We start from the raw sequence: 24,017 nt of genomic DNA, 5'->3' as shown, positions 1-24,017 counted from the left end.
ACAAAAAAATTAGCCATGTAACTTTGGGCAAGTTACTTAACCTCAATTGCCCTCCAAAAGGCAGAAGGCAAAAAAAAAAAAAAAAAAAAACCCAAAAAACTGGGGAACTGAATCTCGTAAACTCAAAAGTAAATGAACAAATTAATAAAGACAAAAAAAGAGACTGAAAAGGAACAGTCATACAAGTAGAAGGAGAACCAAAATATGTTCATTTCATGGATGCCAAGGAAGCAGAGAACGTCCAGGAGGAGAGAGTGGTCCACAGCATTAAAAGGTACAGAGAGGTCACAGAGGCTGAGAACTGAGAAAAGGCTACCATATTTAGAAGTTAAGAGATTGGGGCGGCAAGGTGGAGCAGTGAATAGAGCATTGGCCCTGGAGTCAGGAGGACCTGAGTTCAAATCTGACCTCAGACATTTAACACGTACTAGCTGTGTGACCTTGGGCAAGTCACATAACCCCAACTGCCCTGCCTTCCCCCCTCCAAAAAAGCAAAAAAAAAAAAAAAAGTTAAGATATCCTTGATAACCTTGGAAAACCTAGTTTCAGGCAAGTGGTGGGGTCCAAAGTCAGAGGTTAAATGAGTGGGTAATGAAATGAGAAATTGGAGGCAATAAATAGACATGATTCTTTCTAGGAGTGTAGCAGTGAAAAGAAGGCAAGATATAGAATGATTTGAAAGGAAATAAAGGTCAAGTGACTGATTATCTAAGGGTGGGATATGTTTGTAGGCAATTAAGAAAGACAAATAAGTCAGAAGAGATTAAAGATGACAGAGGCTAGATTGGTAAGCTCTTAGGAAAGAAGGGAGGGCATGGGGAGAGAGAAGGCACAGGTAGAGAGGAAGGCTTTGGCTATCTGTTCCTCAGAGGCAGAAGTAAAGATATAGATGAGTGCTGAAACATGGAGCAAGAGAGGTGAAGGCTTCCATTCTCTTTGTATAGTAGGAGGAAAGGATATCTTCCAAGGGTGGGGAAAGATTTGGGAAGAGAAGAGACTTTTGGGGAATAGCCAGTAAGAGGAATAGAACAGATAAGAACAAGTTTCATATGCAGCAGTGAGGACCCAGTTCAGATTAGATAATGTGAGTTTATAGTGGATCTAGATGGCACAGATGAAGTTCAGTAATTTAATGGACAAGGTGAATGGTGGGGCTAATCTAGGGTGGAGAATTGAGTGGGTGTGAATGGTGGTAGGTCAACAGGCAAGGGAATTAAAGGCAAAAGTTGAATTGCTTTAACTATAGGGTAAAAATTGTGAAGGGAAGAAAGCAAAGTCAGAGTAGTGTTGATGGATTAAGAAAACAGAGAAGTGACTATTGGAAATTGAAATGCTTCTGCACAAACAAAATTAATGCACCTCACATAAGAAAGCAATGAATGGAGAAAACATTTTTATCAGATTTTATCAAATTCCTCAGATAAGGATTTGGTATCCAAGGTAGCAAATGGGATCAAAAATCATTTCCCAAATAAATAAAGGATCAATAGATGTGAACAAACAGTTCTCAAAAGAATCACAAACTATTAACAGTCATATGAAATAACACATAAGAGAAATGCAAATCAAAATGACTCTGGCACATAGTAAGCACTGAAATATTTTGTTAAGTTGAAAGAGATTCATTCAGCAGTCAGTCAATCAAACCAACCAACCAAGTAGTCAGCTAACCAACAGTTGTTAAAAGCTTCTATGTGCAGACCATAGAGAGGAAAGGACATTTATTTTTCTTTTTGGGGAGGGGAAGGTAGGGCAATTGGGGTTAAGTGACTTGCCCAAGGTCACATGGCTAGTTTTGGGAAAGGACATTTTTAAAGAAGAAGATCAGAGCAGTGGTGGAGATTTGAAGGAACAGAGTTTGGGTCATTGGTTTTCCTGGTCTTATCCTTTGAGTAAAAGAATGGGATGGCATTTCAAAATCTCATTCTTTCTGGGTTAGGAAAGAATAGCTGTTATCCTCTGGCTCTGTCCTCAATTCTGACTAACATAAGCCCTGTGTTTCAAAAGTCAGAGTTTCTTAAGAGGAAAATACAAAAAACAACAGCCAACCAGCCTGGAGATACAGTTTACATGAGTCATTCATGTCACTGCACCAGCTTTCCATCTTGATATGCCTCTCCTCTCCCTCCCTCCAGCAGAGGCCCCTGCTCAGGGCCTTATCCATCATCATACCCTGTCAGAAATGTTTGTGCCCCCCCTCCAGCTTTTCCATAGCTGGAGCCCAGGCCCTCCAGGGAGCTGGTGGTATGAGGTAGAGTGCCAAGGACTGAGTGGGTATGGGAGGACTTCCAGCTCTTTTCTTCTGTGTCTTCCCTGTAGGTCTCACAGCCCTCTCTGGCTTATAACAGAAGGCTTGGAAGAAAAACAACTCATCCTTTTGTTATCCTTTTGAGACAAAATACTGTTCTTCATTCCATTCTGCATGTCCCTTTTAAAAAGAATTTGGATTCTCAGTCCCTTAAGTTCAGTTACTCCCCAAATACTCACCGGACCTCCCTCTGGGTTTTGGATGTACCCATAGGCGATGGTTTTATTGATGGTGAAGCCAAAGTCTGCTTTCCGAATGTAGCCAACTACTTTTTCATTTCTCCAGATGGCTTCCAGGCCAAACATGGGTACCTTTCTGTAAAATTTTTTTTAAAAATTAATATATATATATGTCACTCACATATTCAAGAAAAATATATTAATCACTATGTATAATGGGCTGGGGTAGGTTACAAAAATAAATAAGACCTGTTTTCTTCCCTCTAGGATTCTAATTCTAAAGAACTTAGTCACATAGGGGAGATAAATCAGGTATATAACTATAAGTATCATGCATGATGTAACCCAGGAGAGTTATGAGAGTTCAGAAGAGGGCAAGAATGTCTAATGAGGGAATTTTCGGGAGAGGTTTCAAGGAGGAGGTGGCCTTTGAGCTGAATCCTGAAGGATGGCTAGGATAAGAAAAGAGGAAGTACATTGGAAGCATGAAATATCATCGATCAAACAATAAACAAACACTTATTAAATGCCAACAGTATACCAAACACTGTGATAGGTGATGGAGGTACCAAGAAAAAAGCAAAATGATTCTACCCTCGAGGAACTTGTGTTCTTTAGAAGGAGGCAATGTGTACATAAATGAATGTGGTGAAATGTGTGTGTGCGTGTGCATGTGTGTGTGTGTGTGTGTGTGCGTGCGTGCGTAAAGAGAGAGAGAGAAAGAGAATACAAAGCCAATTTGGGGGGAGACACTGGCCACTGGGAGGATCAAAAAGACTTTGCATGGAAGGCATTGCTTGGGCAGAATTTTGAAGACAAAAAGGAATTTTAAGAGGGAAAAGTGAGGTGGGAGTACATTCCAGGGATGGCAGATGGCCAATGCAAAGGTGTGGAGAAGGAGTTTCATGTGTGAGGAACAGCAAGAAGTCTGGTTGCACTGCACCAGAGAACACTGGAATGACAGTCATATATGCTGTATGTACGTATGTATAAAAATAAACTTTTTTCACAAAAATTCCTGTCAATATTTATTTATCTATGCACATATGCATATATGGGTATATATGCAATATGTAAAAATATACATCCATTATATTTATACATATATGTGTGTAAGTATATGTGTGTCTCTGTTGTGTAGACTTGAAAAGGTAGCTTGGGGCCAGGTCATCAAGGGCTTTAAAAATTAAACAAAGGAGCTTCTATTTAATCTTAAAGGCAATCAGAAGCCATCAGAGTTTAGCCAATATGGGTATGACATGGTCTTGTACTTTAGGAAAATCACAGAGGTACATGAGCCCAGAAGTTTAAACTATTCTTAGGAATTATTGGGTAGAATTATTATTCCACTGGCAAATTTTCATTGAAGCTTTGGTTAAATGAAAGGGAACAGATTGAAGCAAGGTTGGAAAGGTAGCGAAGGAGCAGGTTGCAGGGTGCCTTTTGGCAATAGGGAGCCACTGAAGGTTTCTGAGCAGTGAAATGACATAATCAGAGGATTACTCTCACAGAATGAATAAGATGAATTGGAGCTGGGGAAATAATAGTGGTTGGAAGAATGGTCAGGAGATTCTTGCCTTATCCAGGGGCAATTTTACAGAAAAAGGCTTGAGCATTCTGAGATGTGAGAGTATAGGTAGAAAGCTGAGTCCAACACCAAAATTATGTTCATATCACCTCATTTCAGCATCCAAACCTCAGAGCAATGGAAGGAGGTAGTGATTCTGATATGGTAGTAAAACAAAAAGTGCAGTAACCATGAGTTGGAAAAATTGGGTTCTAGCCTCTTATTTCCAAAGGTCCCTCATTTGGGAGCCTGGGCATTCATCTATAACTGCAAAGTTCCTTTCTCTGTCTTCATAGTATCTGTGAGAGCCATCCTTTAGATACAGTAATTCTGGACAGTGGACAGTGGCCTTGTCTGGTTCTAGCCCTTGTTGTACCACTAATTTACAATATGACCTTGAGGGTCTCAGTTTTTATCTGAAGACTGGAGACAATAGGCCCTGACCTCCCTAACTCACAAATAGATAATGGACATGGAAAAGTGTTCAAGTTATGGAAAAATTTAGGTCATTGTTTTCATTTTGGTAGCCCTGCACAGAAAGTGAAGTGAAAATAATGGGCATTTGTCTCATCTTTTAAAATCAAACAACTTGAAAAAATACCAACAGGGCAGAAAGCTGTTTTTTCTCTCTTGTTTCAGAGTGGATTTCTGGATGTTGAAGATGCAAATTCAAAGGCACTCTCCTCATCAGCATTGTACTTGTCTGAGACCTTGTTCCTGCTTAGTGGAGGACCCTGGCAACTCAACTCCAGCCCCCAAGTAAGAGCTGTGCAGAAAAGAGGAGGAAGAGAAAAAGGAAAAGGAGTAAAAGGGAAAGGAAGAAAAGGAAGAGGAAGAAGGGAAGGAGGAAAAGGAATAGAAGGAAGGGAAGGAGGAGAAGAAGAAGAAAAAGGAAGAGGAGAAGGAGGAAAAGGAAGTAGAGGAGGGAAAGGAGGAGAAGGTAAAAAGAGGAAGAGGGCAAAGATGAAGTAAAGGAAGAAGAGGAGGAGGATAGAGAGGGGGAGGAGGAGGAGGAAGAGGAAGGAGAGGAGGAGGAAGAAAAAGAAAAGAAAGGAAAAGGAGGAGGGAGAAGAAGAAAAGGAGAAGGAAGAGGAAAAGGAGGAAGAGGGAGAAAAGAAAAAAGAGAAGGAGGAGGAGCAGGAAAAGGAGGAGAAGGAAGAGTTAGAGGAGTCAAATTGAAGAACTTGTAAACAGGAGATAACATAAAGAAATTCTGAGGGAAGATGGCAAACCACAGATTTTTTCTCTTTCTTTCTTTCTTTCTTTCTTTTCTTTTCTTTCCTTTTTACAGCTCATCACACTTGACATATCTTTTGAAGGGCTTCATTAGGGGCAGCCAGGAATCTGGCCACACATGAAATAGGTCTCTCTGGCTGTCAATGACACCAGGCCCACATCAGTGAAGTCCCATAACTGCAGCAATGGTGTTTTGCCTTCCTGCTTTTTGTTAGTATTAAAAGTCAGACTTAGGAGAATCATCAGCAGGATTATTTGTACTATTTGTAAAAGTGTTAATACTGTTAATAGCCTCATCTTTTTTGTCACTTTCTACTCTGTATCTTCCAAATAGCTGGGGAAATCTTTTTCCTAAGACACAGCTCAGACCATTTCTTCCTCTGCTCATAAACCTCCACTGGCTTCCCCATTAACTAGGGGATAAAATACCAAATCTTTAGTCTTTGGCAATCCTTAGCACTTAGGGTCTACCAGCAATTTGGCTCCAAACTCTGCTTCCAGCCTTATTTCTCTTTTCTTTTTTTTTTTTTAACTTTTTCTTATATTTTACTTTTCCCCCAATTACATGTTAAAAATTTTCACATTTGTTTTTTAAAATTTTGAGTTCCCAATTCTCTCCCTTCTTCCCTCCCTTCCCCCATCATGGAGATGGTACCAGCCTTATTTCACATTGCCTCACAGAATCACAGATCTAAGACCCTTGGAAATGATATAGTGTAGCCTGCTCCAGACAGAACCTACTTCTACCACACTATCAGGACAAGTGGGCATCCGGCCTCTGCCTGAAGTCTTCCAAAGATGGAAAAATGGACACCACCTGAGGGAGCCCATTTTGCTTTTTGATGGCTCTGATTGTAGATTTTTCCTTAAACCTGGTTAAAATTTGCATTCTCAGAAAAAAGCACCCATTGCTCTTAGTTCTGTCCTCTGGAGCTAAGCCAAACAACACCAACAGCATGGATATGGCCCTTTAAGGTTTGCAAGGCAATTTATATGCATCATCCTTGCATCGGATCCTCCCAACCACCCAGAGAAATAGATGCTATTTTAGACCCATTTTGAAGATGTGCAAATGGAGGCTGAGAGACCTTTAGGTGATTTACCAGATAAGAGGTGCCTCTCAGGCTTTCCTGGACTCCAGGTCACTGGGCTATCTAGCTACCTTAAGGAATCTCCATTCTTTCATGTAGCATCCCTTTCAATGCTTAAAGGCAGTTGTCATATCTTTTCTAAATATTTTCTTCTCCCAGGTAAACAGCCCTAATTACTTCAAATGATCCCCATGTGGCCTGTTCTCCAAAGCTTTCCTTATTCTGTTTACGTTCTCTTGGGTGCCCAGTTTATTTCTGTCTTTATTTAAATGACCCCAAACTGAAGATACATGCAAAATTAGCAAAAATAGATAGTGCAAAATTAGCAAAAAAAAAAAAAAAAAATTAGATAGAGTACAATAATGCTATCGCCTTCCTTATGCTGAGAGGCAGTGTAAATAGTGCTCTGGACATGTAGTCAGAAAGAGCAGGGTTCAAATCCTGATTCGGCCTCTTATTAGATTAATTAATCTAGCTATTATTAGATAATTTAAAAATCATTTAAACTCTATGGGTCTCAGTTTTCTCAGCTATAAAATGAGGGAGCTAGACTCAAAGATCCTTAAGTTTCTCTTCTAGTTCCAATGATTCTGTGCCTCACTCAGCTGAGCCTAGGGCAGCATTCATTTTGGGGCTGCAGTGCTGCACTCTTGACTGTCCAACGGCCCCCTGCCTACCCATCTTGTTCATGTGAACTGCGGTTTCACCATGGATAACTCTCCAAGGTACCAGACAGAAAGAAGGCTACATGAATTAAGGAACATCTGAAGTCAATAAGAGACACTTTCCCCCCTCTTCTTGCTCTAGGCCTTGGCCTTTCCTTGGAAAAGAGTGGTAGTTAAATAAGGGGCAAATGGAGCATCTTAGTTTTCCAAATCAAGACTGTCTGTAAATATTATTCTAGTTTTAAAAACATTGATTAAAATTATTCCCATCCATTGCCACCCACAAAGGTAGAGAGAAAAACAAACAGAATCAAAATGCTTTTTATTCTCTTGGCAAAAATCATTACTTGCCCAGAATAAATTGTCATTACCCTTCAAATCAATTCAATTCAACACATAGTTATAAAGTGTTTTGGGTGAGTGAGGTACAAAGTTTTGGTATGACACAATCCTACCTGTCCTCGTAGAGCTTACAGTCTAATAAGGGGGTTTAATATATTTACTATGCAAATAGCTATAAGATAATACATAATAAGTATATTAAAAAATGGAAAACAAAGTGCTACGTGAGGTCCAAGGGTTAGAAGGTGATAATCTACTGGGAGTATTCATGGAAGGCTTCATGAAAGAATGGCATTTGAGTTAGGTTTTAAAGTAATGAGTAGGATTTCAACAGGAATAGAGAAGATGGGAAAATTAATTCATACACACACACACACACACACACACACACACACACACAGAGCTTGAGCAAAGGTGTAGAGGTGGGAAAGTGCAGGAGATTGTGAGCAGTCCTGTTTGGTGCATTCACAGGGCCTATGTAGGGGAAATGCCTGAAAAAGTAGAAAATTTAAAAGGTACCAAATTGTAGAGGGTCTAAAATGATGCTTTTTGCTTTAAAAATTTTCTTATCCCAGCCATGGAGTTGAACAGGGGTTTAGACTGTCTACAAGAAATGTTTCTCAGCTTCTGGCAGTTGTAAGCAGGTGGGGTGGGAAGGATCAGGGACTTACTTGTCAATGGTAAAACGGACCAGGCGTCTGAGGAGACCAGAAGCCCTCTGTTTCTCTAGTGCTTCTCGTCCCAAAAAGGGAATGGTGGACTTCAGTTTACAGGTGAAAGCTAGTCCTGCTTCTAGAGGGCTATCATCAGAACGAAGGTCTTCATGCCAATGTCGGTAGCCTGAAGGGGATGCAAATGTCATCAGAGGCAAGGAAAGCAGCACTTTACCAGTAGAAAGACAGTATGAGTTACTTTCTACACAGTGCACTTTCAATAAATCAATCAGCAAACATTTATTAAGCGCTTATTATGTACCAGCACTGTCCTAAGCTGGGGATAAAAAATGAAGCAAAAGACAGTCTCTGTCCTGAAAGAGTTTACAATCTAATTGGAAAGACCGCATCAAACAAAGCAAGCTATATACAGAATAAATAGGAAATAAATAAAAAAAGGGAATTAAGAGAAATTAGGGGAGACTTTCCATAGAAAGTGGGATTTTAGATGGGATGTAAAGGAAGCCAGGGAGGTCAGTGGTAAGAGTGGAGGAGGGAGACTGTTCCAGGTATGGGGGACGTACTGAGAAAATGCCAAGAGCCAAGAGACGGAGTGTCTTGTTTATAGAATATCCAGGGGCCCAGTATCACTGGATCAGGGTACGTGTCAGGAAGACCTTTTTTTTTCCACAAGGCAGACATTCACATGGAGGTCAGAAGTGATACAACAAAACTCTCAAGGTGTCTTTGAAGAACTTTGGAATCAACTGTGAGACATGGGAAACTGGTACAGGACCGGCCAGTACAGTGTGCCCTCATCAAAGAAGGCGCTGTGTTCTATGCGCAAAGCAGAATTACAGTAGCTCAAAAGAAACATGGGATGTGCATATTTAGAGACATTCCTTCCCAAATGTTCATATGAACCACTTGTGCCCAGTCTATGGTAGGGCCTTCCAAGCTCGTTTTGGTTTGATTAGCCACAGTCAGACACAGCATGGATTGACCCTGAAATTGTGAGGTCATTTTGCTCCTCTTTTATTACAAAGCTATGTCAGGGTATAAGCTGTAAGAAGACTGGAAAGGTAGAAGGTGACTAGGTTAGGAAGGGTCTTGAGTGCTAAGCAGAGCATTTTTTTATGTGCTCCTGGTGGGTAATAGGAAGCCACTGGAATTTATTGAGTTGGGAGGGGGGGGGGCAGAGATTAGACCTAGACTCTAGGAAAATCATTTTAGAGGCTGAATGGAGGAAGACCTGGAGTAGGGAGAGACTTGAGGCAGATAGACCCACCAACAGGTTAGGGCAATGATCAAGGTATGAGGAGATGAGGGCCTTCATCAGGTGGGTGGCAGTGTCAGGGGAGAGAAGGGGATGTACTGGATAAGTGTTGCAAAGGTGATCTGGACAACAGCTTGGTCATGAGCTGTGAAGAGAGAGTGAGGAGTCATGACTCCTGATGGACTGGGAGGGATGGTCTTGCCCTCAACAATTATAGTGATGAGGGACAAAATCCCAATAGGTTGAGCAGGAATTCTGATCTTATTTAAGACCAGAAAACCTGCAATAGTGTCTGGAAAGAATTCAAGGTCTCAGGCTTAATTGGAGTGAGAGTTGTAGAAGTTTATTGTTACGCCTCTATAAGAAGCGGGCAAGAGTCCTTTAGGGGACCTGCGAGTGAGAGGGGTACATGCTTTTACTTTTAAAGGGTAGGGCTGCCATTGTCAGGGCTGACCTGACGGGAGGGGCCTCAGTGCATAGATAAAGGTCAGAGCTGACCAAGAGGAACTTGTGACTTTAGTGAACAGATAGTTTAGATAAGATTTGGGCCAGGCTGAAGGAGACAAAAGGCAAGGACAAAGGAGGGTATGGGCCAGATGGGAGGAGAAATGAAGAGATTAAGTAAGAACAAAGGGGTTGGGGAAGGGGCAGAGCTCAAGGTTGGGAAAGGACAAGTTGGTTTCACAAATTGACCTAGACCCCAGGTACCCCATCAGTAGGAAAGGTCAGAACAGGGGGGTGGTGGAGGGGAAAAGATAATTATCACTGTTTTGGATGTATTGAGTTTAAGATGTCTGCTGGATATTCATTTCAAGATGTCTGAAAGGCAGTTGGAGATGAGAATAGTGTGAGGCTTCACTGAATCACAAAATCTCTACCCCTAACCTATAATGGTGCTATCTCCCTTTCTGACCTGGCTAGAAATTCACACCATATATATCACTACTTGGGCTTGGATAATAAAAATCTATATAGTTTGGGGACATAGACAGGGGGGTGGGAGTGGGGGTGGGGTGGTACCCATTATTTCCATAAGGCCTCTGTTAAAATATAGCTATTAACCTAAGAAACAGAGGCTTCTGGTTTGGGGGTAGGGCCTTCTGTAGTCCTCTCCCACTAACATGGCTTGTGCGAATCACTGCCCCTCTCTGGGTCTTAGTTTTGGGATTTTCTTTTTTTTTTAATCTTTAAAATGAGAGGGTTAGACTAAATAACCTCTAAAGTTCCTTTTATTATTTGAATGCTAACATTCTATTTTCTAAGGTCTCGTCTAGCCCTGATATCCTCTGATTCTATTATTCAATCTGAAATAATTTTTTAAAAAAAATCAGATTAGTTAGTGATCCCTTTAAAAGGCACAGAGAATCTGTGATTAAGGGAAGATGAGATATAGGGTCTGAAAGTTTCACGGAGGAGGGAAGATAATATGGCCATGCCAAATATTGTGTATTGATTTGTGTCAAGGGAAAACATAGAGGAAGGACCAAGCTAGGAAATGTGGGCGGATATCCAGATCAGTGAGTTAACAAGAAATCCAGAAAGTGAAGACGGACTTGTTAGATCACAATTATGCCTCCGAGAATGTCTGTGGAGGAGGTCCAGACGCAGGGAGGAGGGTTCGGGGCATGGCAGGAGGTTCTAGTGTGTCAACAAGAACCTACCTTTCTCAATGCTCAGGGAGTCCATTGCCCGGTAGCCTGCATTGACAATGCCATGCTTGGCACCTGCTTTCATCACAGCCTTGTAAACAGGGACACAGGATGCCTTGGGGATATGCAGCTCCCAGCCCATCTCCCCCACAAAAGACAATCTTATAGCTCGAACCTGTGGGAAGAACAAGAGGCCAGGTCTCATCCTTGTTCTCAGTTCCACTCTTCTTATAATCTGCTCCCCCAATACATTAATGTAATAGAATCCTGAGGTAGCTAGGTAGTATAGAGTATAGGTAGATAGAGTGCCAGGCCTGGAGTTAGAAAGACTCATCTTTGTGAGTTAAAATCTGGCCTCAGACACTTACTAGTTGTGTGACCCTGGGCAAGTCACTTAAGCCTGTTTGTCTCATCCATAAAATGAGCTAGAGAAGGAAATGGCAAACTACTCTAGTATCTTTACCAAGAAAACCCCAGATGGGGTCATGAAGAGTCGGACACGACTGAAATAATTGAATAACAACAAATAGAATCACAGAATGTCAAAATAGAAAGGTGTTCCCAATGTCATGTAGTCCAACCTTCTCATCGTATATCTGAGAAAACTAGGCAATGGAACTAACTTGCTCAAGGTCACAGTGGGAGTTAGTGACAGAAGCCAGGACTGAAGTCAGGCATCCTAATTCCCATTCCAGTGTACTTTCTTCTTCACTACCCATCAGATTGCTGAAGATGTGGAAATTAGGTAGGCTCAAGACTCTTCTCCTTCTACTCCCCTCTGGGGTATTCAGTGGCTTCCATTCTTGGTATTAAAAGCTGTTTCCAGGAAAGGATCAAATCTTTTCACCTTAAGGTATAAATGAACAATAAAGCATCCTTTGTTACCTCTCCCAGGGGGATTTGTATTTCAACCAAGGTCAAAACCTCAAGCCAAAGGAATGATTCTCTAATGGTAGAATTTCACACACTGTTAAGTATGGTGTGAGCAGGTGGAAGGAAAGAGAGAGAGAAAGAGAGAACCTTATTTGGCATAAAGAGAGCCTTATCTATGTCCTTAAAATGAGATGACATATGGGGAACACTTTGAAAAGTTAACACCATAGGATCATAAAGTTTTGCTAATATGAGGGTGCAGGTCTAGAATGGAAATGGGAGGCTTAACTAACTTCCCTTTTCAAGAATGATGAGATTGGAACTTTGTGAGCCTGCCCAGAACTGAAGGGAGTTTTGATTTTAGTTGCAGTTAGTAAAGACTAATTTTACTAACAAAAAACACACCTTATAGAGAATATAGGGATCAGGTGTGGGGAAGCTGTGGCCTCCAGGCTATGAGTAGCCCTCTAGGTTCTCAACTGGGGCCCTTTGATTGAATCCAGACTTCACAGAACAAATCCCCTTAATAAATGTATTTGTTCTGTAAAACTTGGACTCAGTGAAAAGGCCATACCCAAGTATCTAGAAGGTCACATGTAGCCTCGAGGCCACAGGCTCCCCACCTCTGTTTAGATGTTCTAGGTATTGTTGGTATACTTTTGATAGGATGATGAAGATTGAGGAGGACAGTACAAATTTGAAAACAAAACCCTTTCCCTCAAGAGGCTTGCAATCCAGCTGCCATGACCAGGCGTACAACAGAGTAATTCAATAAATGTCTCTCTCTTCACAATTCCCTGATAGGCCATATTTCCCTCCTTGGAATGGGAGCTAAGATCTGCCCAGTGGGTACAGCCCACACCCATTCAGAATGGGAATGACTAATGATTAAGTCTCTGTCTATTAGACTTTCAGAGTACAGGGTGTCTCTGAATCTAGAAATGTAGGAGAATTCTAGTTTCTGTAAGGAGTATTCTGGGGGGGCAGAACTAAACAACGCTAATACATAGGACCTTGGGGAGGCAACTTTCTAGACTCAACACATGTTTAGATTGGTGTTACCTGAAAACTGAGCTGTCAGCCGGTGCTTCACAGCCCCCAGGTGGATCCATAAGCTAATAGTGTTCAGGCAGTTAAAGGGCAAGAGGCCTTATGCTTTCGATCTTTGCTGTTCATAGCTGGAGCAGTGAACGAATAGCAATCCCAGACTACCAGGGACGTTAATTCCATTGTAAACCCGACATGCTAATCGAATGGTGCCTGAGGAATTGGAATCTAAAAGCTTTGGAAACAGCACAAATTTGCCCTGTGCTTCCATTTGCTGAGGTCTTTTGAACCTCAAAATTGAAACAGAGACTGTACTTTTGACATTTCCCTGCATCCAGCCCGCAGCCCTTCGGTTGTAGATAAGGATTGCCTTGTCAACTGGCTTCTAATTTTAGACAGCCTATGAAGGGGAGCCAGGCTGCCAAGCCAATCTCATTTCCTAGCAGGAAAAATAAAAATTAAAAAAAAAAATGTATTAAATGGCTCAATAGTTCCTAATTCACATTCAGTTGGACTCTTCCCATAGTGTTAACCAGAGAGGTTGTTAAACTTTGGTCTCCATTTGGAAGGGGAAATGAGGCTATTTGTGATTACTCCCTATTATTATATAAAAAGATTAAGGCAGTAATACTTATACTGCCTTATACTCAAAACTCATTTGGAGACTGGGGGACCAAGACAAACTGATTGACGTTGGTGACCATGGTGAAATGAGGTGGGGAGCTCCAAGGCCCAGGTGGCCATCAGAGCAAAGAGGAAAAATTGTACAGGATTTTCTCATACTCCAGAAGTAGAGGAAACTAAAGAAATAACAGATGTGAAAAGTGCTTTGCAAAGTTTAAAAGATCTAAGCTAACCCATAAGGTATTCTTGTAAGATGAGGCCAAGGTGCAAGTGACTGAAGTTGAGAATGTCATATTCACACCTTCATTGAACAGGGGATTAAAATACTAGAATGTAACAACACTTTCATTTTACAGATGAAGACTCAGGCACAGAGAAGGGAAAGCTAAGAGAACAGATTGAATGAGAGACAGGTTAAATAATGTGCTGTGAAGAGACAGTAACATACAGCTGTGCCTTCATTTGTTGCAAAGGGAGTAAGTAGGCAGCGCACTGGGGAAATGGGGACTTTGGACTTTCTATCTGTGGGACATGGAGCAGCAACCACTTTATGGGTCTGTTTCTCCATATGTGCCACCAGAACTCACCCCTTTCCAGATCCACATGAGATCATCTAGGAGATGATCTGAGCTCCCTAGAGGAAAAGTGCCATAGGTCAAATCCACAAACAACAATTCCCTGAATTGCAACCAGAAGTTCTAAGCCTGAGATGATGGCCTATGTATTCCAAGTGAGATAAAGTGCAGAAAAATTCCAGATGGTCAAAGAATTCAGATGGTCCCTTAGAGATGAATGGAATTGACTTTGGCCTCAATATTGACCCAAGTAATTATCACCATAGAGTCTTTATTGGTTCCTGTTGATTAACAACTGGAAATTGCTAACATCTGGTACTTTATAGTGGCCCCTTTCTTACTCTAAAAGGCACTTGTGCCTCTAAATTTCCCCCAAAGGGGGAAAATAAAAAAAACAAACCTAAGGTTCAGAGGACAGTACTCTGACTTGGAATCTCTGGTAGTCACAAGAGTCAGAATGAAAATGAAAGATGAGAAGGGAGCAACAAAGACTTCTAGAATCAGGGAGCAATAGATGATACAGTCCCACTGACCTGATTCCATTTTGAGTATTGTGTTCAGTCCTGGGTGCCACATTTTATCAAGAAACCGGTCAGTGGGACCGTGTCATCTATTGCCCTCTGATTCTAGAAGTCTTTGTTGCTCCCTTCTCATCTTTCATTTTCATTCTGACTCTTGTGACTACCAGAGATTCCACATCAAAGCTCTGCCCTCTGAACCTTAGTTTTTTTTTATTTATGTATATTATTAACTTAAATGTATATTACATACATATACATTAACTTATGTATATTATTCATTTAAATGTATATTACATACCCACTATGTACATGGCTCTGTAGATACAAAGAAAAAAAAAGACCAGGCTGTACTCTCAGTTTACATGCTACTAGGGAGTGAATTAGAAAACACTGGAGGATAGCAACATGGTCCAGGAGAAAAAAAAAGTATCAAATTTGGAGTCAGAGGACATGGTTTGAATGTTGCTTCTTTCACTAAGGAAATCTGTATGACCTTGAATAAGTCTTACCTCTTCTGGGTCTCAGTCTCCTCATTTATAAAATGAAGTAGTTGGACTAGATGGCCTTTACAGAACTAAATCTATGATTCTATTGTTCTTATGCTCCCATATTTCAAGGAGAGAGTGTTAATAATTGTGAATGATAAAGGTCTTATGTGAGAATTAGTACCTGGACTATTGTTTGAAGGAACTTAATCATCCTGTTGGATTCAAATACGGCCTCAGATACTAGCTGTGTGACCCTGGGCAAATCACTTAACCCTGTCTGCCTCAGTTTCCTCATCGGTAAAATTAGCTGAAAAAGGAAATGGCAAACCACTCCAGTATCTTCAAAAAAAAAAATTCAAATGGGGTCAAGAAGAGTGGGACATAATGAAATACCTGAACAACCACAACAAAGGATACTCTGAGGTAGAGGTGAGGAGGATAAATTTTGGGCATTGGGGACCATTCACACGAATACACCAGGGTGGGAGATCGAATGTCATATATGGAAAGCAACCAGCAGACCAGTCTCACTAGGAAGAGAGTTTGTGAATGAGAATGATACCCAAGACCATCAGGGACATTGACAAGATAGAGTGTGGGCAGAGGAGGGCATCTAGGATGCTAAGGGGACTTGAAATCAGTCTACCTGAGGAACAGTTGATGGGATGAGGAATGTTTAGCCTGGAGGAGAGATGACTCAAGTGAATAAATGATTACTGTCTTCCAGTATTTGAAGGTTATGCAGAAAGGAGAATAGACTTGCTTTCTAGTCCCAGAAGACCAGATGAGAACCAAAGGGTAAAATTTTGGGGAAGACAGATTTTTTTTGTCTCAATGAAAAACAAAAACAAGCCCCAAAATATCTTCCTTCCAATCAGAGGTGTTAAAAACAGAAGGGGTTGTCTTGTGAGGTAGCTGAATTCCTCATAGCAATAATACTAATTCACCTTTGTGTAGTGCTTTAAGATTTGCCAAGTGTTTTATTCATAACAGTCCTGAGAGATGGGTAGCAAAACAATACCCCCATTTTACAGATAAGAAAACCAAGGTTTGGGGTGGCTAGGTGGCGCAGTGAGTAGAGCACTGGCCCTGGAGTCAGGAGGACCTGAGTTCAAATCCGGTCTCAGACACAACACAAAAACTAGCCGTGTGACCTTAGGCAAGTCACTTAACCCCAATTGCCCTCCAAAAAGCAAAAAAAGAAAAGAAAACCAAGGTTCAAAGAGGCAACCTGTTCTAAGTGACACAGCTCGGAAACAGCAGAGCTGAGATTTGAAGCTAGGTTCTGATTCCTAGTGGTCTTGCCATTAGGTCATCATGTCCCCCATTGGGGATTTGATGGAGAATACCTATATTGGGTAGGATTTTAGATTACTTGACATCTAAAGTCTCTTCCAATGTGAAGATTCTATGATTCTAAGACTACATGACTCATCCCTCTTCTGAAGCAAGCCCACTATGACGGTGGAGAAGGATGCTTGGCAGAGATTGTGCAAGGCAGATTACTCATAGCACCGAAGTCTTCTGGCACACAATGCAATGCTTACAATTAGCCACACAATGATTTCTCTATAGCATTGGAAGGATGACAGCATCTCCTCTTTGCTTTGAAGAAAGTAACTATGGCTGGTGCAGGGGCTAACTTATTTTAGCAGGGAACATTTAGAAGGGCATGCCCTGCTCCTTTTCATAAATGATCAAATGTGAACAACTTGAAAACAAAAAGGAAGTATTCCTGCTGGGAGACCTTGGAGAATTCTTAAGTTTAGAAGGCTTTGCTATCCAGATCTAGTTTGTAGGGTTAGACAACTTTTATAAAGTGAGTTCGACAAATTTCCTTGATGTCTGGTCTATTCCTTGTTCTTCCTAATGCCCAGTTACTAACAGAATCACAACAAGGGTGAGGTGAACAGGGCTTTGCCCCAGAGCACCAAAATTTAGGACTCCATTCCTTCACCAGTATAGAGACAACTGAGCTTGACATCTAATAGGAAACAACCAGCTAGTGTACTTTCTTTCCTGGCACCCATATCCCAGGTGATCCTTTCTCTGACCCATTCTACATCTCCTCTCCATCTGTCCTGTGGATATAAAGTTGATTTAAAGAAATGTTTTGTGTTGTTTTCCCTAGGAAATAAATGTGTCAACAGAATATTAGTTATAGCTCTGAGGAGCTTTCAGGCCACTGAGCAAAATACAAGTATTCTGTTTGGGTAGAGCTATATCTAGCCTGAGGCAACAGGGTTTTGGCTCCAGGGTGCTGACATGGGCAAAGTGTACTTCTTCCCTGACAGGGTGGGGTGAGGGGCTCCCTCCCAGATGGAGGGCACATTTTCCCCAGACCTTGCTTTACAACATTCTCAAAGAGCTACACTCTTTCCCATGATGTAAAAGAGTAGTTGTTAACCTTCATTATGTCAAATTTGGGTTTGCGGGTAAATGTTTAATGACTAGCTCTCTGAAAAAAAAATCATACCTGGCACACCCAAAAATGTACGCACAACATATTTTTAAGTTTAATCTGCATTATTAACATTTTCCTTATCCCTAAGAAGATTCCATAGACCTCTTAAGTTTGGACAATCAACAAAACAATAAATCAAGCCCTGATTTATAGCATTTGCTAGATTTCAGAGGTGTGAATCCTTACCTTGATAATTTAACAATCAGCTCTCCTGATACAGAAGCCATCCAAAGTCAAACAGCCCACAACAAAATCTCAGTTCTGCTGTTTACCTCTGTGATCTTTGGGGAGTCATGTAAATCTTTCTAAGCCTCCTTTTCTTTACATCTATACAAAATGAGGTTAATAAAGGAGGATTGGGCTAGATCAGAGGTGGGAAACCTGTGACCTTGAGGCTGCAGGTTCCTACCTCTGGGCTAGATGCTCACTCTGAACATTTAATAATAGGCTCTCCCAAAGCAGTAGGAGCCAGTCCCAGCACATCTCTGCATGGATACCTTTTCAGTCTGGTGAAGCCTATTAGACCCCTTGTCAGAATAATTTTTTTGAAATTCAAAATAGAAAGAAATGTTAAATTTCAGCTGGAGGGCAGTGAAAATAAAAATGTAACTTTTTTACCCATCCAAGTTCACAGATCCCCTGAAATCTATCCACAGACTCCTTGGACATCCATGGATGCCAGATTAAGAACCTTTTCCCTAAAATGACACCCTCCAGGAGCCATTTACTATGGCATCCTCTCTTGGGACTGCCTTCTCCACCTACCCCTGATGAATGTCAGCAGACTCTGAGAAGAAAGCACCACCACTACTCTCTCACCCCACTGAATTTTGTTCCAGATGTAATTAATCCTAGTTAAAAGCTCTTTTTTTGGGATCATCTGACACGTTGTGTTTCTCCCCTTGAGCTGGGAAGTAACTACCACATATGGTTCTAGACAGAGATGAGCCTTACATCAAGAGCTACATCATCAATAAAATGAAGGCAGGTGAGATGTCTGAATGCACTCAGCAACCAAATGGAGGAGGAATGTCTTTGTGGTTCTCCAAGCATCTAAAGCACCTGTTTCTTTGAACTAAAAATGCCTTAGAGCTGTGCATCCTGTTATCAGCAGCCACATTTAGCAACAAAATTAAATGGTTGGAGCAGAGACCTTTTGTGATACAAACTGCTCTCTGGGAAGCTAAGGCGTCAAATGTATCTGCCATTGGGAGCTTTCAGTTTGGCTTCCAGCACTCTGGCCCCAGCCTCTGGAGGATTTAATGAGAGAGTAGCTCTGAAAGTTCCTTGAAAATGGTAAATGGTGCAACAGATGTTAGGCGTTATTTATGAGGATGGTGATAATGCTGTTTCCATCCTGAATTGAACTGAATTCAATTTAATTCAATTCAACAGAAATGGTCGAGGAGAAAGAGCAGTAGTGTGGAAGTCAGAAGGCCTATAATTAAATCTCAGCTGTGCCATTTACCTTTGTGGTCTTTGACAAATCATTTAACCTCTATGAACCTCTTTTTCTTTACATCTATACAGTGCAGGGTTGAGGGACAAAGAACATTGGGCTATAATCCCTAAGGTCCTTTCTATCTGACACTCTATGATTTGGGGAAAATTTGAGTATCTACCATATTCAGGGCATGGTGGGGGAATATAAAAATATTCAAGTCATGTTCTTGCCAGCACAAAATTTACCATCTAGCAGGGGACATCAAACATGTGTAAAAATAACTATAATATAATTCAGGATACATTAAACACTATTGAAAAGTTTACTGCTCTATCCCATACTAATATTTTGATTCTGTTAGGATTTTGGTAATCTAATGAAAGTCACTCAAATTTTAAAATTCCATTTTAATTCTATGTGATGTTTTAGGTCAAAGAAACTTTAGAAAACAGAAGTGTTCTAGAGGGAACCCTGTTAGCCATTCTGGTCCTTACAGATAAAAAGACCAAGGCAGTGACTTACATGAGCTATGTTAGCGTGAGCAGGGTAAGAAGGCTGCCTGCACAATCAAGAAACTCTCTTCTCCCCTAGTTCACCTAGGTAGATTTTTACAGGGGCCTTCTGGAGACAATCCCCTTCCCCAATCTCCACTGATAGAGACAGAAATCTTTTAATCTCTAGTCTTTATTTGGTCAAGTCCGTGGGTAGGGCTACTCTGTCAGCAAGGCCAGCATTTCAGGAGCTGGTTTTGTTACCTAGACCCAACATCAAGCCCAAGTAAACTATAGAAGTTCAGAAATAAAAAGAAATACACTCTGGAATCAACGGTAAGTCGCACTTCACACTCAGGACCTTTGGCCTGTGAGTCAGAAGAAGCCCAGAGTAGAATCAGTCAGGGTCTAACATAGGGGCACTATATCACTGACATTTCCAAACCTTCCCATAGGTCCTCAGTTTGTGGTTTTATCCCCATTTCCATGATACTTTGTTTTTAGAACAGTGTAATGGAGACTCTGGGGTCAGCCCTTACAAATATGACTGGCTTTTAAATACCTAGGGTTCTTAAGAGCAACAGATGATATACAGTCTTCTGGGGTGTGTTTAAAAACCTAAGCAACAAAGAGAAAGCGAAGAAAGAGCAGTAGGGGAAGACTTGTCTGATTCAGTTTCAGTAAATTCCCATGTTTCAAACATCCCAGAACTCTAAAATACTTCAGATACACTCTGAAGTGTGTCTCTCCCCATCCTTCCCCACCCCACAAAAAAAACAAAAACTGGCTTATTTTCCTTCCCAGACAAGTTGACAATATCTAAATGTTTATTCTTTCCCCAAGATACTGATAACCTTTAGGTCTATACTGCCAAAAATACCTAGTTGACCTGTATGATTCATATCTGGATTGCCCCATTTATTCACTGTTAAAGATAGGGAAAACTTCATCTAGGACTCTTTTTTTAAAAAAAATTATTTTTTTATTTTTCCCTATTACATGTAAAAACAATTTTAACATTCTTCTTCTCAAATTTGAAGTTCCAAATTCCCTCCCTCCCTCTCCACCCTCACCTCCATTGAGAAGGCAAACAATTTTGAAATGGGTTATACATACATAGTCATGCAAAACACATTTCCATGTAAGTCATGCTGTGAAAGAAAATACAGGCAAATCATTCTTCCTTACCCACTCCACAAATAAAGAAAATAAAGAAAAAAAGTATCTTCAAATCTGCATTCACATAACACCAGCTCTTTCTCTGGAGATGGACAGCATCTTTTATGATAAGGCTTTCAGAATTGTCTTGGGTCATTGTATTGTTGAGAACAGCTAAGTTGTTCACAGTAGATCATCACATAATATTGATGTTACTGTGTACAATGTTCTCCTGATTCTGCTCATTTCACTTTGCATCGGTTTGTGTATCTCTTCCCAGGTTTTTCTGAAATCATCCTGCTTGTTATTTCTTGTAGCACAATAATAATACATTACAATCATATACCACAGTTTGTTTAGCCATTCCCCAATTGATGGACATCTCTAGGGCTCTTTTCTATTTTTGTGGGTACCATTGCATCAATGAGACTGTTTATCTATCATCACTCCCTCTTGCCATGCCACTGGTTCATTGCCCGTTTCCAATCATATCTTTCTCAGTGACATCCCTCATACTACTTGATGAGCAAAGAATATTATTGGAAATAGGTAGCAGTCTACTTGTCCTACCAAGTATCTCTCCCATTGGCTTAGCTAGAAGATATACTGGATGTGCTGACTTACTGATGAGGGGAATGGAAGGACCAATGGCCCTGTATATGCATCCTGGGCATGCCTATCGTCTCTCTATTGCCCTTGGGAACCATTTACAAATTTGTTCAAATATTTTGGTGTTTCAGTATTCTCAATCATTTAGCAGCAAGAAAATATGTGTTAAAAAAGAATAAGGCTTTGTATGAGGGAATACTTAGGATTGTTGATACTTTGTAATTTCCCAGAGGAAATCTAGTTTATTCTCTTCCTATTGTTCAAATCTGGACCCAATTCATTGTCCATTTTGCTATGTCCTTCCTAGTTATATAAGCTTCTTAAAGCTTTAAACTGGACCAAGATTTTGGGGACAACTCACATGTACTGGCATTTTAACTCAGTGGAGTGTCAATCTAAATTTACCACAGTAGCTGTGATATTAATAAATGTTGACTGGTTGATTGACTGATTGATCACAGATGGATCAGAAACATTTTTATCCAGTTAAGTTTTTCCATGTGTGAATCATTAGATTGATCCTATTTGGGAAATGATCAATCTCACTGAAGAAGCCTAGTCATATCCTGGGGTTTGATGCAATCTTAACAGTATCATACCTGATGGAGTACCTTTTAGATGATAGTGTGTCTTTCACCTATTCGATTGGCTAAAACAAAAGAAGGGGGAAATGACAAATGTTGCAGAGAATGTGGAGAAATGGGACATTAATACACTGTTGGTGGAACTGTTAACTGATCCATTTTGGAGAACAATCTGGAATTATAACCAAAGAGTTATAAAACTCTATATACCCTTTGACCCAGCAATACCACTATTAGGTCTGTTTCCCAAGGTGATCAGAAGAAGGAAAAGAACCTATATGTTCTAAAATATCTATAGCAGCTCTCTTTGTGGTGGTAAATAACTGAAAACTGAAGGGATCCCTATCAGTTGGGGAATGTCTAAACAAGTTGTGGTATATGATTGTGATGGAATACTATTGTGCTATAAGAAATGATGAGCTGGTTGATTTTAGAAAAACAAGGAAAGACTTGGATGAAATAACAAAAAGTGAAATGAGCAGAACCAAGAGAATGTTGTATACAGTAATAGCAATATTGTTTGAAGAATGATTGTGAACAGCTAAGTTATTCTGAGTATTTGAAATATTCAAATCAACTACAAAGGACCTATGAAGTAAGATGTTATCCACCTCCAGAGAAAGAACTGATAAAGAGAAGTATTCATAGTATAGTTTACATATGTTTATAAATCTATGTCAGATGATGGCCTTCTCTAGTGAGAGGGAGGCAGAGAGTTCAAAATTTAAAATATAACAAAAAACATTTTTTTAAATGATTGTGTTATTATAAAGATATCGTTTGCTATGGAGACTGATTTAGGAAAGCCTATTTGTTCCTTCTCATGTTTTCACCTAGGATATCCTTAATGTGTGTGTAGATCATTCTTATAAAGATGATTGAGGAAGTCTATGGAAAATTGTTGATGAAATTTTCTTGATCATCTTTTCTTAGGCAATAATACGCTGTGATTTTTTTGCATTCTTTTGGTCTCTTCCCCACCCTGGGAAATCTTGTAAAACAATCCTTCAATGTCTCCAGGACTATGACAACACCACAGACTTCCTTCTCATATACTTCGTATGTCCAGCTGTGGTCCCCAGTTTCTCACCTTTAAGGCAACTTCAACAGTGGGGACATAGGTGTTAGGATCCAAAAATGGCAGTTCTACTAGGGCTGATGATAAAGATGAATTATTATAGAAACACTGAAAAATGTGTTCCATTTTCCATTTCTGAGTGCCCAGGAAGAAGGAAAACACCCCAAACACCATTACATTAAGGCTCCTGACCTAGCATTTCTTCTTCTTTTTCATATCCTTGGTCCTGGGAGAATGTGGCTTCAATTCTGGGGTAGGATTTGGATACTTCCTCAATTCAGAACTATATAAAGGCCCCCCTCTACTCTGCCCTGGACCTCTATAATCACTGCAGGCCTTCCTTTCCAACAAACGCTCAGGGATTGGACTTAGAAGCCTGCATCTACTGCCATATTGCAAAGAACTACCTGCCGTCACCTGTCTCAATGCACTAATCAATCAATAAATCAAACCAGCTTTTATTAAGTGCCTACTATGTGCCAGGTCCTGTGCTAAGGATATGAAGACAAAAACCGAAACAATCCCTATCCTCGAGGCACATAGGCAAATAGTCACATAGCCTCCATAACATCAAGTTGACACCAGGCCTCCCACCACCAGGACCCTGTCCAGAAGAAGAGTGTTAGATGTCAGGCCCAGCAAAGACAACACTCAATATTCAGGGTCTTCTAACTAACTCCTAGATATCTTCTAATTATGCATTATTCTCCACATCCTGAGATGAGACAGAGGAATTGGCTTCAAATACAAGATGAGTCAGGTCCCTGAGGACCTTGACCCTCAAGTATTTCCTAAGTCAAATGCTTGACCAGACTGTCATTCCCTAGTTTTCTTTTTTTTTTGGGGGGGGGGGGAAGGCAAGGCAATTGGGGTTAAGTGACTTGCCCAAGGTCACACAGCTAATAAGTGTCAAGTGTCTGAGTCAGATTTGAACTCAGGTCCTCTTGGCTCCAGAGCTGGTGCTCTATTCATTGCACCACCAAATGGCCCCCTCCCCTAGTTTTTGAAAGAAAACAAGAATCTGCTTTCCTTGTTCCAGTATCCTTGGGGGGGGGGGGGGGAGAAGGGGGCAGGGAAGGGATTGACTTAGTTTTC

At 40.7% G+C, this 24,017-nt stretch overlaps 1 protein-coding gene across 2 annotated transcripts in view; it reads right to left on the bottom strand.

The window, feature by feature from the left end:
• SARDH (sarcosine dehydrogenase) overlaps window positions 1-24,017 on the bottom strand; it is a 137,016-nt gene that overhangs the window by 9,768 nt on the left and 103,231 nt on the right. For both annotated transcript variants that reach the window (XM_069069240.1, XM_069069241.1), the window contains exons 18-20: window positions 10,979-11,141; window positions 8,060-8,228; window positions 2,488-2,623 (exon numbers count right to left, since the gene is read on the bottom strand). In XM_069069240.1, coding sequence (XP_068925341.1) covers window positions 2,488-2,623; window positions 8,060-8,228; window positions 10,979-11,141 — 468 coding nt within the window. The remainder of the gene's footprint in view (window positions 1-2,487; window positions 2,624-8,059; window positions 8,229-10,978; window positions 11,142-24,017) is intronic.

Source organism: Petaurus breviceps, unplaced genomic scaffold, assembly GCF_028583685.1.
Source record: "Petaurus breviceps papuanus isolate PSGF00001 unplaced genomic scaffold, PetGlider_PUasm1.0 90779, whole genome shotgun sequence".
Taxonomy (NCBI): domain Eukaryota; kingdom Metazoa; phylum Chordata; class Mammalia; order Diprotodontia; family Petauridae; genus Petaurus; species Petaurus breviceps.
This window is presented reverse-complemented; position numbering and strand designations above follow the sequence as displayed.